This window comes from Pristis pectinata, chromosome 4 (assembly GCF_009764475.1).
Source record: "Pristis pectinata isolate sPriPec2 chromosome 4, sPriPec2.1.pri, whole genome shotgun sequence".
Lineage (NCBI taxonomy): Eukaryota > Metazoa > Chordata > Chondrichthyes > Rhinopristiformes > Pristidae > Pristis > Pristis pectinata.
This window is the reverse complement of record NC_067408.1, coordinates 68761737-68779321: the sequence shown is the minus strand read 5'-3', so window position 1 is coordinate 68779321 and position 17585 is coordinate 68761737. Positions and strand designations below refer to the sequence as shown.

The 17585-nt window shown below is 40.1% G+C and overlaps 1 protein-coding gene across 2 annotated transcripts in view; it reads right to left on the bottom strand.

Annotated features, from left to right (window-relative positions):
- Window positions 1-4399: 4399 nt before the first annotated feature.
- LOC127569448 (ribosomal protein S6 kinase alpha-3) overlaps window positions 4400-17585 on the bottom strand; it is a 78321-nt gene continuing 65135 nt past the window's right edge. For both annotated transcript variants that reach the window (XM_052014096.1, XM_052014098.1), the window contains 4 exons: window positions 16789-16865; window positions 15309-15426; window positions 9889-10029; window positions 4400-6022 (listed from right to left, as the gene is read on the bottom strand). In XM_052014096.1, the coding sequence (XP_051870056.1) occupies window positions 5897-6022; window positions 9889-10029; window positions 15309-15426; window positions 16789-16865 (462 nt within the window). In that variant the 3' untranslated portion in view covers window positions 4400-5896. The remainder of the gene's footprint in view (window positions 6023-9888; window positions 10030-15308; window positions 15427-16788; window positions 16866-17585) is intronic.

The following is a 17585-nucleotide window of genomic DNA, read 5'->3' as shown; positions in this document are numbered from 1 at the left end:
ACTACTGAATGGTTCCCTTACACTATGACCTCACAACCTATTTTGTTGTGACCTTGCACCTTATTACACTGCACTTTCTCTGTAGCTGTGACACTTTACTGTTATTGTTTTTACCTGTACTAACTCAATGTACCTGCACTGTGTAATGAATTGACCTGTACAATCGGTATGTAAGACAAGCTTTTCACTGTACCTTGGTACAAGTGACAATAACAAACCAATACCAATACCAGGCCACAGAATATCTATTACAGGTACAGCAGTAACTTCTGCTGCAGGTGCCTGACTGCAATTTTTGTTAGTGTCCATATGCCCTATTGTACATGCAACAATGCCACGAACATGTTGGAAGTAGGTCCATCCATCCAACTTCCCTCAGTGGTCAGAGTACTGGATTATCAGATATCAATACTGCAACACAATTCCTCCTCTCATTCTAGCATCCTCCTTGTTGGCAAGGGGTCACCACATGCCAACATCTCTGCTGCTGAGCAGAGATTGGAGAAGTAATACACATAATCTCCTTAGTTGTCCCTGCCACCACTGCTCTCTCCAATTGTAATGCTCAGCAGATGCTGGTTCCAGTTTTCTGAACAACAGCCCCACCCAGTGGGCTGGTTTCTGTGATGTTGCTGGCAACATGTGATAGTGTAGTTTCATAGCAATGACACTCTTTGTTCTCCCGAGGTGCAAGGGGAACACCTTTATTTCCCACAGTAGTATAAATTTATTAATGGTACTTCAAAGATGTCTAAGGAAATGTGTTCATTAGCATAATTTTCACTCTTTCCCCTTTGCAGAAACAAAAGTCCTCCTCTAATTCCTCCCTTGCTCTCTAAGCACCCAGGATCACCACATAGTTGCATCACTGAATCTAGCAATTATCTGCTCTCTTACTAGAGACTGTTCCAGTAGCCTTTCTTATAGAAATGGACAGTCTTCAAATTGGAGGCAAAAAAACGGTTATGGAAATAAGCCATACAACATTCCGTTCAAAGAACCCAGCACTTATTTAAATAATTAGCCTTTAAACATAATCTCGATTTGCAGATTGCCCATTGTTGTCAACATTACTCAGCAACACAATCTGATCCCACTTCAGTATGTGGGTAAAAACTGACAATGTCAACATATCACAAGAAAGCTCAAAGGTTAAAACACTAAAACTGTAAGTATATTCAATGCCAAGATAGTTTCTGGAGCAGAGAGAGCAGGGGTTATTAGGATCAGGTCAGAATGAAGAATTGAAGCCAACAATCCAATCAATAAATCTTACTGAATGTCAAAGCAAACTCTGGAGCCATATTACTTATTCCTGTTTTTTTTAAAAATACCTTAGAAAGCAGCTCACCATATCCACATATTGTGTCCATCTCAGTTGGGACAAGGCAGGTTTGAAATAGATACATTCCTCGCACTTCATTCTTTCTGGAACTTCCACTGAAATACTTGTGGTCACTTGTAGGTGTTTGTCCTTCAAACTGTTGAAAATCCTATAACTTTTTTTTCAGAAGCAGAATGTTAACAGATCATTGACTCTAAAATTAGGGTCTTTTGGGGGCAAAAAGTTTTCCTTAATATTTGCTCAAACTATTCAGATGCATAATACCCAAATGGAAACCTATTTTAATAATCAAAACAGAAAATGCTAGAAATACTGTGGACCAGTGTCTGTGGAAAGAAACAAAATTAATGTTGAGGTTCCTTCTTTAGAGCTGGGGACACAAAAAGAGACAGACAGAGAGAACATTTGTTTTATGTTGCAGAGAAGGTGAGGAAGGGATGAATAGAACAGTAGTAGGTTGACACTAGGGTTGCCATGGGGATAAGAGGTTGTTAAATTTATCCAGTTGATAGATTTACAAGAGCAATTGTAAAGAGAACAGAAAGGAACACAAAAGCTGCTAAACGCAGAGTTGGAGGAAATACCCTGGAGGTCAGGCTATGCTGATGGAGAGAGAAAAACGTAGCCAATATCTACAGCAGAAAGAGCCAGTTCTGATATGAACAGAAAAAGTAAGTTACTATAGTTGTTCAATTCAGTATTGAATCTGGAAAGCTGCTACATGTCTAGATGCTGTTCCTCAAACTTACATTGGGCCTCATGATAGTAGAAGGCCACAAACAAACAGGTAGTATTGGGATGGGGAATTAACGTGGCAGGCAACAAGAAGCTCAGGGTCATCCCTGTGAACATAGGTGCTCCACAAGACAGTCACAGAATTTGCATTTGGTTTCTCCAGCATAGAAAAGACCATGATGTGAGTGCCAAATGCAGTTACAATAGATTGAAAGTAAAGTGAACTGCTGTTTCCTCCAGAAGTTCCATTTAGGTGTCTGGATTGTGGGAAGAATTAGGAGGACGGGTCTTGCAGTTGAATGGGAAAATGGTGGAACCTTGTTGAAGATGGCAGAGCCGCAAAGAATCCGTTAAATGCAGAAATTGGTGGGTGGAATGAGGACCAGAGGAACTCTATCCTTCCTCTATCCAGGGAGATAAGGGGTGAGGGGACAGATGGGGGAAATAGAAAAGATGCAGTCAAGGGCTGCCACCTATGGTAGAGAGGAAACCAAGGTTAAGGAAACACATGACTTTTACTATTTCCTGTTATATTGGATTAGTTTCATTTTTATTACTGAATGTGGGTAACATTCTGTGAACACTGTTTTGCAGTAGATTGTTCTGCGATAAATATAGCTGTGGTATGTTTAGTGCATCATATTTTCCATCTCCTCTCCCTCAGATACACTCCATTTACTATTTCTTCTAAGTTATTCTAAACTCCAAGGGTTTCCCCAGGAACATAATTGGGAATAGAGAAAGTGAGGCAGAAAGAATGCTATTGTAATACCATGATATCAGTTTTAAATGAGAAAAATCAGGCCTTGATCAGATTACACTGCTACAATTCTTTGGAAAATGGCCCTATTCAAAAAAAGATGGAAGTAGTGAGTGACATTTTAACTCCAATCCATAATCAGAGCTGCTCCACAGTGAAGTATCCAAAAAATAAAAATGAAAAGACAAGTTGCATTGTTCAAAACATAATCAAGGTGACAAGTGAAAAAAGGCAAAATAAATTAATTCAGACAGGAAGCACTGAAATTAATGCTAGTCTTAAGATTGCAAAATATATGGACTTGCAGTTCCACAGTCTTAAACTGCTGTACAGTACGTTTGAGGTGACTCTGCAACAATTTGATTTTAATAGAGCAGAAGGAATAAGATCTCATTTGAACCAAAAATAAGATTGGAATCACTGAAATATGTGCAATTTTTCTAATAAAGTATAAATGAAGTTGGAGGTGCAAGAATTATCTAACAGCAAAAAAGGTTTGGCTGTATCCCATTCAATAATGAAAAGAAAGTGTTTGGAACTTTTGGATTCTGGACCAACTTACAGTCAAATGAAATACTAAGTCTATGTAACGGAGATGATGCAGGACCCAAATTGTTCACAAGGTCTCTCAAATAGCAATGAGGAATTACCAGATCTATAATAGCAATGTCATGTAATGTCACATGGGTAGGGCTTGTAATGTTGAAAGAGGGGCAGTACATGATTTGTGAGAATACTCTGCCATACTGCAGTACCTCACCACTGAGATTCGAGCCAGAATTGTGCAGCAATTTCTCAATGGGAAAGCAGTACAAGCTCTTTGCAATCTTTCTCAAAGGGTAATGGTGAACACAGATGCTATTTCTGAGCCATAACTCCCAACATTGCTGTAACTCCCTCAGGAATGCAATGGTTTTTCAGCCTGGATTACGTAGCTCAAGTCTTTGGTTCAATCTTGGTCAGACTTGCGGTAACAGTTGCTGTGGCAGGAAGAGTTATTTTGCACAAAAGCTCTTTGAAGAAGATATCTTTAGAAATGATAGGTTCAGGCCAGAGAGTGATGTCACTAATATAGATGAAGGAACAGCAAGCAAAATATGTAACAGCTATTAGTTAAACTAATGGAGGGGGAGAACAAAGAACCTCTGAGGAACTGAAAGAAGTGGTTTATTAGTTAATTGTTTAAATACATAGATTCTGATTCCCTGGAAGTAGTCAGGGGACATTAATCGTATTTGGCAAAAGAACTGGGAAAAGATAAACAGAATTCAATTTAGCAGTAATTATGATCTGGAATGCACTGCATAAATGACAATTGAATATAGTTAGGAAAAGAAAAACGTGCTATGGCTATGGGAGAGTGAAGGTAAGGAAGCTTCACTGGGTAGCTTTTCCAAAAAGGCACATTGGTTCTAAGTCACCTTTCTCTGTGATGAACAATGAAATGTATAAATTCCGAGCTGGATCCTCTTTTCAAGTACTGAAATAAGCCCACAAATTAACACATTGATTAGTACTTCAAAAGCAAAGCTCAAAAGGTTGCAAGTAAATGACACCATAATTTTAATGTTTGAAGATTTATTCTGTATAAATTTGTTTGTCTGCATGATTACAAAAAAATTGCCAGCCCATGGCATGAGTAATGATAAAAAAAATTCTGTTTCCACTTCAGTTATACCTCAAATCGACCTAGGTAACATTAAATTCAAATTAAAACATTCTGATGCTGTACCAGAATGAGGCACAATTCAGCATTGACTATTCTGGTCAATCCAGTTAAAATGGCAGCATTGCCTGGAAATGTCAGCTGAATCTGACTCCAGACAGCTACCAAATTCATGCTTTGGTAAAGACAGTATAAAAAAATCCTCATTTGTCCACTTCAGTGCTACGCTACGCTGTGGAGTCCAGTATAAAGCTTGATTATTATAGAAGTGTAGAAAAATATTACATCTGTGATACTGCTTCATTTTTAAAAACTCACCAAGTAGATTTGGAAATTCAAAATAATTACATCATCTTTACAACTTCCCTTCAAGCTTTGATAGCTGGATGACAATACTTAATGTGCATTATCTGAATCTGTTGCAATCCCATCCCATCAATTATAAGGAATCTATTAAAGGCTACAATATCTTGAAACTATTACATAAAGGATGGAAGAGCTGAAGGCATAATGGATACACAGCAAAAGATCTTCAACTGATTTCTATTTCCCCTGACTGTCACTCAAGTGCCTATGTGAACCCATTTGAGAAATTCAATCTATTTTGTTCAACAGCACAGTAAGCAGCAAAAATATGGCCATCCCCTTCACCGCAACACGCTAAGCTAGATATAATGAAAAATTAGTTTATAAACATACTTTCGCACAAAAGTAAATATTTTCATAATACGTGCTCTAGTTGGTTGGCTGCCTTCTGGATGATCCATGGATTACAGTAACACATTGGGTAGTTTAGGAATCAACTCAAGATGCAGGCAAAGGGATGAAGTGTGCCTCAGCTACTTAACAGTACCCGAAAGAAAGTTCAACCATGGAATACTGATCACATTAGTGTGAAAATAACCGATGATTCAAACTACTGGAGGACTATTCTGAGAGAAAATGCAATTACAGTCACTGCCAGGTCATGACATTCAAAAGTGGCACAAGGCTTACAGTGATAACACGTATAGGATATACAATTACTCAAGTGCTCAACTTAAAAAAAAATCAATTACAACAAAAACATTCCAGGTGGACTTGTACATTCCCAGTAAAAATTCAGTATGTTTCAGAGTGCTTTTCCTATTGCTAATTTACAAGTAATACAGTGTTCATTGCAATGCCAAGTTTCTATGCTTTTAATCTAAATAATCTTTGATCCAAATTATGGTTCCACTTCACATTCCATCCAAAGATCGAAATTCCCAAAATCCTGGTATCCAATTGTTCAAAGCAGGACTAGCAGAAGGCAAAAAGCTGCATATAAAAGGTAACTGGGATAGTTTTCACACTGTTCTGTGGTACATGTCCAAGGCTGCTGCGAGTCTAGTTTTCAGCAGAGGTCACTTTAAAGAGCAGTTGAGGTAAGTTTCTTAACACCCCTTCGCTGAGCCAGGTTTGAGCAGCCAACTGGTTCCAGAATGGGCTGCAACGGCGTGCGGTTCAACGCAGAGTAAGTGGCAGCCATGGCTCCCTAAAAATAAAATAACAACACGAGTGAAAGTAAAACACAAAAGGATCAGCATATGCACATATCTTTACTCATATCAACTGGTCACTAACTTCAGTTTGCAGGAATTTGCTATTGTTTTCACACAGAGAATGACTACACTACAAAACAACTTCATCTGCTGCAATGTGTTAAGATGTCCTGAGAATATGAAAGGCATATCAACCAAGTAATTTTTTCCTGACCACGAACTCCAATAATAATCATCGTAACACCTTTCTCTCAATTAGAAAATAGAACCAAATTTTAATACAGCAAAATTAGATATTAAAATTGTCAGATATTCCACAACATAGATTTTCCTTTTTAAGTATACGCTCAATTTTAAAATTAGATGCTGTGCTTAATTCTAGTAAATTTCTAAGCTAAATCATGATAGATACAAACAGCAACTTTAAAGCAAATTTTAAATACTTTTAATATCAACTTAATAGGTTAGCAATAATAATTTGATGGGAAGCATTAAGAGTTATGAAGACATGATACTTAATATCAACTGGTCAACCAGCACAATCTTTTTTTTTGCATCAAATCAATCAGATTCTGTTTAAAAAAAACTTTATTTATACATCACGGTAACAGGCCCTTCCGGCCCAATTACACCCATGTTAACCTACTAACCCGTACGTCTTTGGAACGTGGGAGGAAACCGAAGCACTCGGAGGAAACCCAGGGAGAACGTGCAAACTCCTGACAGCGGTGGGAATTGAACCCAGTTTGCTGGCGCCGTAACAGTATTACACTAACCACTACGCTACCGTTTGTCGTTACTGTGAGGCCCAGAAAGGAGGATCAGCAGAGATAATTTAAAAAACATGTATCAGGTGAGGAGCTCTTTGTCTTGTTAATGAGAGGGCTGGCAGCAAATAAAAGGGAGGCAAGATCTAGCATCACAGTGATTTCAAGAAGTGCTGCTGTTGAGGGCAAGGTGCTGGCTTTAGTGATGAGAGTGAGCAGCAACAACATAATGGCAAAGTAGAATTGTTTTATATTCCTTGAGCTGTTAAAAGTGGCAGTGATGGCAGTCACTGGAGTGGTATGCTCCTCCCGTCCCTTATGACTATGTCAGACTGCAAGAATCAGGTGGAGCGGCAGTTGGACTCATTGAGGTACATTCAGGAGCAGAAAGTGTTTCAGGGTAGTGGTTACACCAAAGGTTCAGTCAGATAGATAGAAGACTGCCAGGTGGGGCAGGCAGGTAATGCAGGATTCTGCTGTGGCTGTCCCCCTCTCAAACAAGTCTTTCACTTTGGATACGGTTTGGGGGGGGGGGGGGGGGGGGGGGGGGCAGAGGGGGGAAGAATGGCCTCTCAAGGGAAAAACAAAAGACAGCGGCAGCCAGATCAGTGGCATCTTGGCTGTCTCTGATGCACAGCAGGGAAGGGCAGAGACAAAGAGGGCTGTAATTATAGCAGACTCAATAGTTTTTTGGGGGGGGGGGGGGGGGGGGGACAGGAGATTCCGTGGCCCTGAATGAGACTCCAGGATAGAATGTTGCCTCCTGGGTGCCAGGGTCAAGATGTCTCCATGCAGTTGCAGAACATTCTCAAGGGAGCAGGGTGAGCAGCCAGAGGTAATCGTACACATTGGTACCAAGGACATAGGTACAGAAACGGATGAGGTCCTGCAGAGTGAACACAGGAAGTTAGGCAGAAGATTAAAAAGCAGGACCCCATGTGTTGTAATCGCTGGAATTACTCCCAGTGCCATGTGCTGGTGAGGGTAGGAATAGGAGGATAGGGCAGATGAAGTGCTGGTGCAGGAGGGAGGTATTCAGATTCTTGGACCATTGGGATCTCTTCTGGGGCAGAAACGAACTGGACAGGTTACATCCTAACAAAAGGGGGCCCAATATTCTAGCAGGGAGATTTGCTAGTGCTACTTTGAAGGGTTTAAACTAGTCTGGCAGGGCAGGGCGGGGACACAAAGCAGCAGTGTGGCAGATGAGAAATTTGAGGCAAATAAAGAAGTTAAAGTGAGAAAGTTCAGTAGACAGGCTGAATAGGACGGGGAGCGAGGAAAGTCTGATAGGCTGAACTGCATTTATTTTAATGCAAGAAGCCTGACAGACAAGGTAGATGAACTCAGGGCATGAATACAAGGAGTGGGAGATCATAACTATTCTAGAAATATGCTCAAGGGATGGGCAGGACTGGCAGCTCAATGGTCCAGATGCTACAGGCATTATAGAGGTAGGGGGTAAGAAAGGAGGGCGAGTTACTTTTTTGATTGGGGGAACATCACCGCAGTGAGGCTATATGGGTGGAACTCAGAAATAAAAAGAGAGTGATCACTTTGATGGGATTGTACTGCAGCTCCCCACCCCTGCAACAGTTGCCAGGAATTAAACCAGCAAATATGTAGGGAGATTGCAGATAGCTGTAAGAATAATAGGGTTATAATAGTAGGTGATTTCAACTTCCCTAATATTGACTAGGACTGCTATCATCTTAAGAGTTTGGATGGGGCAGAATTTGTTAAGTGTATCCAGGAAAGTTTTCTCAAGCAATATGTAGAAAGCCCTATTAGAGAGGAGGCAACACTGGACTTTCTACTGGTAAATGAGGTAGAGCAAGTGAGGGGCGAGCACTTTGGGACTAGTGACTATAATTCTATTAGTTTTAAAAGAATTATGGAAAAGGACTGGACTGGTCCACAAGTTAAACAAGGATAATTTTTAATGGCATTTGATCTGAACTTGCAAAGGTTGATTGAGAAAGGCTATTTGCAGGTAAAGGGATGTCTGGCCCAGGTATGTAGAACAAGCTGCTAGAGGAAGTGATAGAGGCAATTTTAAAAGATTTAAAATACATTTAGACAGGTATGCAGATAGAAAAAAGTTTAGAGAGATGTGGACCAAACAAGCAACTAGGACTAGCTCAGGTAAGCAACTTGATTGGTATGATTGAGTTAGACCAAAGGGCTGCTTCTACACTGTATAACTCAATAATGCTTTGACTGGCATCTACTATTTGCCTTAAGAGGTCTTTCACAAATGTTGCAAAGTGTCTACACTAAAACTGTAGTGACTCCTATACAATAGAAAGTGCAGGAGCCAACGTGCAAACTGCCACAAACAGGAGTGGAATTTGAATAAAATCGTTTTATATCTCTTAATCAAGAAGATAATACATCTAATTTAGCAGGCAGGAACACAAGTCTGTAGGGCATCCCCAGGTCACGGGGGGGGGGGGGGGGTGAGAGAGGGGGAGGGAGAGGTGCGGGGGAGGGGAGAGGGAAATTAATTCTGACCTTTGTAGGAATGAGTGTACTTTTGAATTTAATAATATGGGTGTTCGATCGTAGGTACAGGTGTCCATAAGTTGGGAGCTCATAACCAGGGGCGGCCTGAATATTAAATTCATTTCAGTCATATATCAGAGACTGCATGAAAACTGCATTAGGAGTTTGATTTAACCACTGCTGCAGAGTACACCACTTGGTGGCAAACCTTCCACTAACCTATTACCTATAATGAATGTTTGTAATGATCACACTTCCTATTGAAATACTACAAAAATAGTCTTTACAAATTAAAATTATATTTTTTGATTTGGAATGATAATGTAATCATTTAATTGCCTTTCATTCTCATTTTTCCCCTATTCAATCCAACAGCAAAAATCAGTTGATTCATGGTGTAGGTTGTGATTTTTATTTTATCCAGATCTTAGACAAAAAGCCAATGACTACAACCCATTTTGTATATGAAACTAGGTTTCTGCTGGATCATCTTCACATGGCAGTTTTGGGGATGGAGTCATGGAGGTGTCATACAAGGTGCAAAGAGCTAATATGTTACTAATGAATTGCAATAGGTTAGTTTTTACCTTTACTAGATGAGGTGCATCCTGTCGGTTTAAGTGAAACTGTGGAAGTCGATCTCGATGAATAATCCATGGGTGCCGGAGGATCTGGGCTGTGGACAACCTTTGTTGTGGATCCACATGAAGCATCTTTGATACAAGATCCTGTTACATCAAAAGTTCAAGCCATTATGCTTCCAATGTTCTCAAGCGAATGTACTGTCCAAATCAATTTTTTAAAAAACTGTTAAAAGACAAATCCAATCTTGAACTAGTAATATATTTAGATCCATTGTTTCTTCTGCATCCTGGCACTGACCAATGCCAAACAGAAGCAAGGAATCAACATGACTGGATTAATTTGGTAGCTTTCATGACTCGAGTTACAGCCAAATGAAGTGCAGGTCAGTTAAGCAAAGGAGGAAGTAAATTTGGTCACAGCAAATTCCAAACAGCAACATGGTACTGACCTGATAAGCTGTTTTTCAATGATACCAAATGAGGTTGAATATTAACCAGGAAGTGAATACTTTGAGGCATACTAACTCACACCCAACCTCTCAATCAAATGTACATCAATGGAGGTGAGTAATCTGCAAGTACTCACTGAACTCTACTTATTCAAAATTGGTGCCTGCGCAATTTTCAGATTTATGATTGCAATAAACCAACAAATATTTTTCTACTTTGTGTAGTTGTGGTCCTGGGCAATAAAGGTGGAGACTGCAATCAAGGTAGTATTATTTTAGCCATGACTCAGCGACAATAGAACATAGAACATTACAGCACAGTACAGGCCCTTTGGCCCAATGTTGTGCCGACATTTTATCCTGCTCTAAGATCTATCTAACCCTTCCCTCCCACATTGCCCCCCATTTCTCTATCATTCATGTGGCTATCTAAGAGTCTCTTAAATATGACCTCAATGTATCTGTCCCCACAACCTCTGCCGGCAGTGCATTCCACGAACCCATCACTGTGTAAAAAAAACTTACCCCTGACATCCCCCATTGTCATTGTCACCCTGAGAAAAAGTCTGACTGTCCACTCGATCTATGCCTCTTATCATCTTGTACACCTCTATCAAGTCACCTCTCATCCTCCTTCTCTCCAAAGAGAAAAGCCCTAGTTCACTCAACCTATCCTCATAAGACACGCTGTCCAATCCAGGCAACATCCTGGTAAATCTCCTCTGCACCCTCTCTAAAGCTTGCACATCCTTCCTATAATGAGGCGACCAGGACTGAACACAATACTCCAAGTGCAAGTGCAATCATAAATCTGAAAATTGCACAGGCACCAATTTTGAATAAGTAGAGTTCAGTGAGTACTTGCAGATTACTCAGTGAGTACTTGCAGATTACTCAGTGAGTACATGCAGAGTCCTGCAACATTACCTCGCAGCTCTTGAACTCAATACCCCAACTAATGAAGGCCAACACTCCATATACCTTCTTAACAACCCTATCAACCTGTGCAGCAATCTTGAGGGATCTATGGACATGAACCCCAAGATCCCTGTTCCTCCACACTGCTAAGAATCCTGCCATTAACCTTGTATTTGGTCTTCGAATTCAACCTCCCGAAGTGTATCACTTCACACTTACCCGGGCTGAACTCCGTCTGCCACTTCTCAGCTCAGCTCTGCATTCTATCAATATCCTGTTGTAATCTACAGCAACCTTCTACACTAACCACAACACCACTAACCTATGTATCATCAGCAAACTTAATAACCCACCCTTCCACATCTTCATCCAAGTCATTTATAAAAATCACAAAGAGCAGGATTCCCAGACAGATCCCTGTGGAACACCACTGGTCACCAACCTCCAGGCAGAATATGCTCCATCTACCACCACCCCCTGTCTTCTATGGGTGAGCCAATTCTGAATCCACACAGCCAAGTTTCCTTGGATCCCATGCCTCCTGACTTCCTGAATAAGCCTTCCATGAGGAACCTTATCAAATGCCTTACTAAAATCCATGTACGCCACATCCACTGCTCTATCTTCAATATGCTTTGTCACATCCCCAAAGAATTCAATCAGCATTGTGAGGCACGACCTGCCCCTCACAAAGCTATACTGACTGTCCCGAATCAGCCTATGCTTCTCTAAATGCCCATAAATCCTGTCTCTAAGAATCTTTTCCAGTAATTTGCCCACCACTGAAGTAAGACTCACTGGTCTGTAATTCCCAGGGTTATCCCCATTCCCTTTCTTAAACAAAGGAACAATATTTGCCACCCTCCAATCACCCGACACTACTCCTGTGGCCAGTGAGGACGCAAAGATCGTCGCCAAAGGCACAGCAATCTCTTCCCCCGCTTCCCGTGATAACCTTGGATATATCCCTGGTGACTTATCTATCCTAATGTTTTTCAAAAGTTCCAGCACATCCTCTTTCCTCACCCAAGACAGAAGGATGTGTGCTCATGCCTTACTCCAGAAGTTTGAGCATTTTTTCCATACTGCTTCTTCAAAAAGTGTTGAGGTAGTACTCTTTTGTGCCATTTTCATCTGCCCTGCCAGGTGGGTGTAAAAGTTCCCTCGACATTATTTAAATAATTATGGGGCAACTAGCATCACCACAGTTTGGATGCATTTAGCATCTTTCATAATATCTCAGGTGCTTTCCAGCTACAGTACTTCTGAAGCATGGTAGCTATTGTAATGTAAGAAATAAAGCAGCCAATTTGCAAACAGCAAACTGCCACAAACAGTACTTTCATGAGACCAAGCCAATTCATTTTAGAAATGTTCACTGAGGAATAAAAAAATTACCAGAATACCAAGATAACAAATGTATTCTTCCTTGAAATAATACATTTTACACTTTTAAAAACACTATAATATTTACACATTTACATACAAGAGACCAGAAGTGGCCTCACTTCAAAACCCCATCTGAAAGTTGGCACCTCTGCAGCTTTAAAAGTACAATGTGATTCACTATTTCTCCAAGGTGTCATAGAATCATAGAACAGTACAGCACAATACAGCCCCGTCGGCCCACAATGTTGTGCCGACCTTTAAACCTCGCCTAAGATTATCTAACCTCTACCTCCCCCATATCCCTCTATTTTAAATTCCTCCATATGTTTATCTAGCAACATCTTGAATTTGACCAATGTACCTGCCTCCACCACCACCCCAGGCAGCGCATTCCATGCCCCAACAACTCTCTGGGTGAGAAACCTTCCTCTGATGTCTCCCTTGAACTTCCCACCCATTACTTTAAAGCTATAGCCTCTTGTATTGAGCATTGGTGCCCTGGGAAAGAGGCGCTGGCTGTCTACTCTATCTATTCCTCTTAATATTTTGTACACCTCTATCATGTCTCCCCTCATGCTCCTTCTCTCCAAAGAGTAAAGCCCTAGCTCCTTTAGTCTCTCCTCATAATCCATACTCTCCAAACCAGGCAGCATCCTGGTAATGCTGGTGTGTTTTCACTGGTGGAAGTGTCACAGAGACATAGCTACAAAAGATAAGGCCAGTCATTTAAAACAAGTATGTCAAAATTTCTTCTGTCATGGTAGTGAATCTGGACTTCTCTGCCCCCAGGGTAGTGCAGGCCAGATCATTAAATATATTTAAGGTGGAGATAGATAAATATTCAAAAGTTTGAAGAATTGAGGGTTATGGGGAACTGGCTCAGGAGAGGAGTTGAGGCCAGCATAGATCACCCATGATCATATTGAATGGCAGAGCAGATGTAAGGGGACTGGTTTGCCTACTCCTGATATTTTTTTGTGTTGCACACTAGCTACTATGCAGTCTTGACAGGGCAAGGTCCTGGTCAAATGGCAAGGACCTGGTCAAATGGCAAGGAGGTCCATGACAATTGGAGATAAGGCTCTGCTGCACATGTACACTTTGACCACTCACTCACCATGAATACAAACTCATCTCTTTCCTCTCTCTTTTCCTCATCTTCCCTCTCCCCCCACCTTGTTCCCCTCTGTCAGTGTTTTGACCTCTGATTCCTTCCGCCTAATGCCGCCTTCAATCTCCCCACTCACTTGGTCCCTATCCCTTGTGGCTCCCTCCCTCTTCATTTACTTCCTTTCATGTTAGCCTGTTCTCTTTTCTTTCCTCTCAATTCCCACACGTCCACACCATCCCCACTGTTTCCCAATCTCCAGCTGTTCTCTCTTAACAGAACCTTATTCAAGACAAATTCCAGTTCAAGTTTATTGGCACGGGCATACATACCCAGGGTGTAAATGCCATGAAAATGAGCTCTTTGCAGCACAGTGTATTACAATCATAAATTACATAAACTTAAGTTAACATAAATTATACATGGCTCACATGACAAAATAATCAAAAACAAACATTATGACATTAGTGCAAGTTGAGGGAAATACTAAGGACTCGACTCAGAGTCTTCAGGAGAATGCCTGCTTGTCATGATGAATAAAGTAAGATGCATGTGATGGCACTGGAGAGTGGTAAAATTCTGCAGCCAGCTCCAAAGGGAACAATAAAATATTCCCATTCCTATTCTAAGGTGGAACAGGTTTTAATGGCTTCCTCCTATTTGTGTTTCTAAAATGTAAATTTTCTATTGAACTCATTCGAAAAATCTATAAATCAGGACCACCAAGAAACATGAGATTCAATCCGCAGTAGTTAAATTTTCTAAATTACAACAGTGACCATACTTCAATAGTAATGCATTGACTGCAAACCATTGTGGGTATTAGTACCCACAATGGTTTGCAGTCAATGAAGAAAGACACTGGAGAAAAGAAAGATCATTCATCCATATGGATCTAAGCCCTACAGGGGCAGGATCCCAGCTCTCTTCCTCTAACACCCACACGCCAATGTCACGGGGTTAGTAGAGTTAACACACAAAAATATTTCATACATTGACTCTGGATTTGTAGGTGTATTATATGTTATGATCCTATCCATTTCTCCCTATAGAATAAAATTATTCAACTGCAAAATCAAATTCATTTCTGGAATATTACTGTATTGTCCCAACATCAGTATCCAGTGTTCCCTTTACTTTCTATATTACTTTTAAGATATTTATTTATTAGTCACATGTACATCAAAACACACAGTGAAATGTGTCTTTTTGCGTTACTGAGAATGTGCTGGGCGTAGCTCGCAAGTGTCGCCACTCTTCTGGCGCCAACTTTGTATGCCCCGGCTCCTAATCTGTACGTCTTTAGAATGTGGGAGGAAACCGGAGCACCCGGAGGAAACCCACGCAGACACGGGGAGAATGTACAAACTCCTGACAGACAGCGGCGGGAATTGAACCTGGGTTGCTGGTGCTGTAATAGCATTACACTAACTGCTACACTACCGTGCCGCAGGATCCGGGCTGTTAACACATTCTCCAACAGCATGCATTCATGTTCTTCTTCAAATCACCAAGAGTTAAACAAAATGTATATTTCAGAAAAGGACTTAGGCACCAACCTTAGCAACATCAGAAACAGTATCCCAGTAACCTCCAGTCAGGCTGAACTTTCCACTACCTATTCTTGCCAATATTTCTTCTGGCGTGTCATCAGGTCCATTAGCAAAGGGGGTGTAACTGAAACAAAATTAAAATTCTCATTATTAAACCATAAAATGCAGAAATCATGAAATTGACATTTTTGCACAAGAGTCACACAAAAGTTAATATTTTTGGTCAATAGGACACATGCAAATAGGATATGCTAGAAATAAGATGGCATATTGGAACAGGGAATAAGATAGTATACTTCATTATTAATTGAAAGCAGATGTTTAGATTAAGAAAATACAAATGTGAAATATATTTAACTGAACTGTATGAGTCAAACAAAAATTTTGAATGTGGCTAACTAGTGTTACCATAACTGTATCTTAATTGAGAAACAGAAGAGGCCATATGGCCCCCTTTAACTCTTTTTGCTATTCAGTAAGATCAAGGTCAATTCGATCTTGGCCTCAACTCCTTTTCTCTTCCTCATAACCCTCAACTCTCCAATCCAAAAATCTGTCCTAGCCTTGAATATATTTAATAACAGTCTTCACAGCTCTCTGGGATAGAGAATTCCAAGGATTCACAATGCTTAGAAATTCTTCCTCGTCTCCATCTTAAATGGGTGCCCCTTATTCTGAAGATGTCTGCAGCAAGATAAGCATGTATGACGAATGAATTGCAATTAGAGACAAGGAACATCTTTCACAATATTAAGGTACTTTGGAACTGTTGGGCTAGAACTTGCTGCCAGCAGGGAACTACACACACACTACATGGCAAATGCACATGTAACTTTCACTTTCTGCTACCCAAATTAGCTCCAATCCTAAATAGTGAGGCTCTGCATGATGTAGTAATTTCACATGGTGGGCCAGACAAGCCCCACAAGACAGCTGAAAACTTGCCAACAAATCTTAGTATTTCCTGACATTTTGGAACAGCAAAAACTTAAAATAAAGAAAATGTTAAATGAAAACTGAAACTATTAAAAATATTTACATTTTCAATTTGTTTTTATATAATTTACTCCATATATGCCCAAAACAGCTGTCCTTCTTGGAAATAAATGGACTTAGTATTTCCCCCAACAGGTCAGTGGGCAGATTCTTATTCTTCCAATGGATGAAATAAGTCACCCAATATAGGAGTTAGCAAAATGTCAGCTAAAAACAGGATTTTGGATTTGTACACTTGCATGGGAATTCCAAGCTTGGTGGCACTTGCATGGAAAAATGCTGTATATTGAGCCTGGAACTGCAGCATTTCCATCAACTTCAAGCACATTATAAGAGTACTGATCATGCAAACAATTTTGTTTAAATTTACTATTTCCATCTTCATATGCAACACAAACCATCCCCAACATGATTCACTGCCTTTAGCATGGATGGAAAATCCATTTATATTTTTTCAGTTTTGATTAATGAAGGCTGAACACAAACTTACCCAGTGAGCATAGTGTAGAGAAGAACACCAAGACTCCAGATATCACAAGCTGCATCATACCCTTGCCGCTTTAAGACCTATGAAGTACAAAACTAGATAATTAACAAATTAGGTTTCCAGTTCATCTTGTAAAGATTAACTTACAAGATGTGTAATATTGTGTAGTATTGGCATTCAAACCAAATAAAAGAACTTTCGGGGGTACTGTCTGAATGAACTGGGCTGCTGCCTGGTATGAGGAAATATAAATTGAGTCTTCTATCAAGAACAACATGAACTTTACAACACAAAGGGTTATGAAGCTATGGAATTCATTTGCCGGGTTATTGAAACTGTCTCCGCAGATGCTTGCTGACTTGCAGTTATTTTATGCATACTTTGCCCTTGTTAAATTATACCAGGTACCTCTAAATTTTCTCTCTATTACAAATGGCATTGGAATTTCAGTTTTGCTCTCATAACATTACAGAATTCCCCAAAGAATGAAGATAGAAGTCTATTTCTCCAAGGACTCTCCATTGTGAACATCAATTATCCAGAATATACCGATTCAGATGTAAACAGCTGCAACAGCTCAATAGTTGGTTGCACTAAGTTATAATGATAGAAATTTAACCCCTACTTCAGGATTTGAAAATACATTTTTGATTATGACCCTGAAGCAACTAATACAGAGTGCTATTTTCCAACTTTAAAAGAACTACATAAATGCAGTTCTCTCAGTACTAAATTACATGGTTAATTTGAGATTCAGACAAGAGCTTAACTGTGATGTCATCTATTAATTTGCAGGGCAA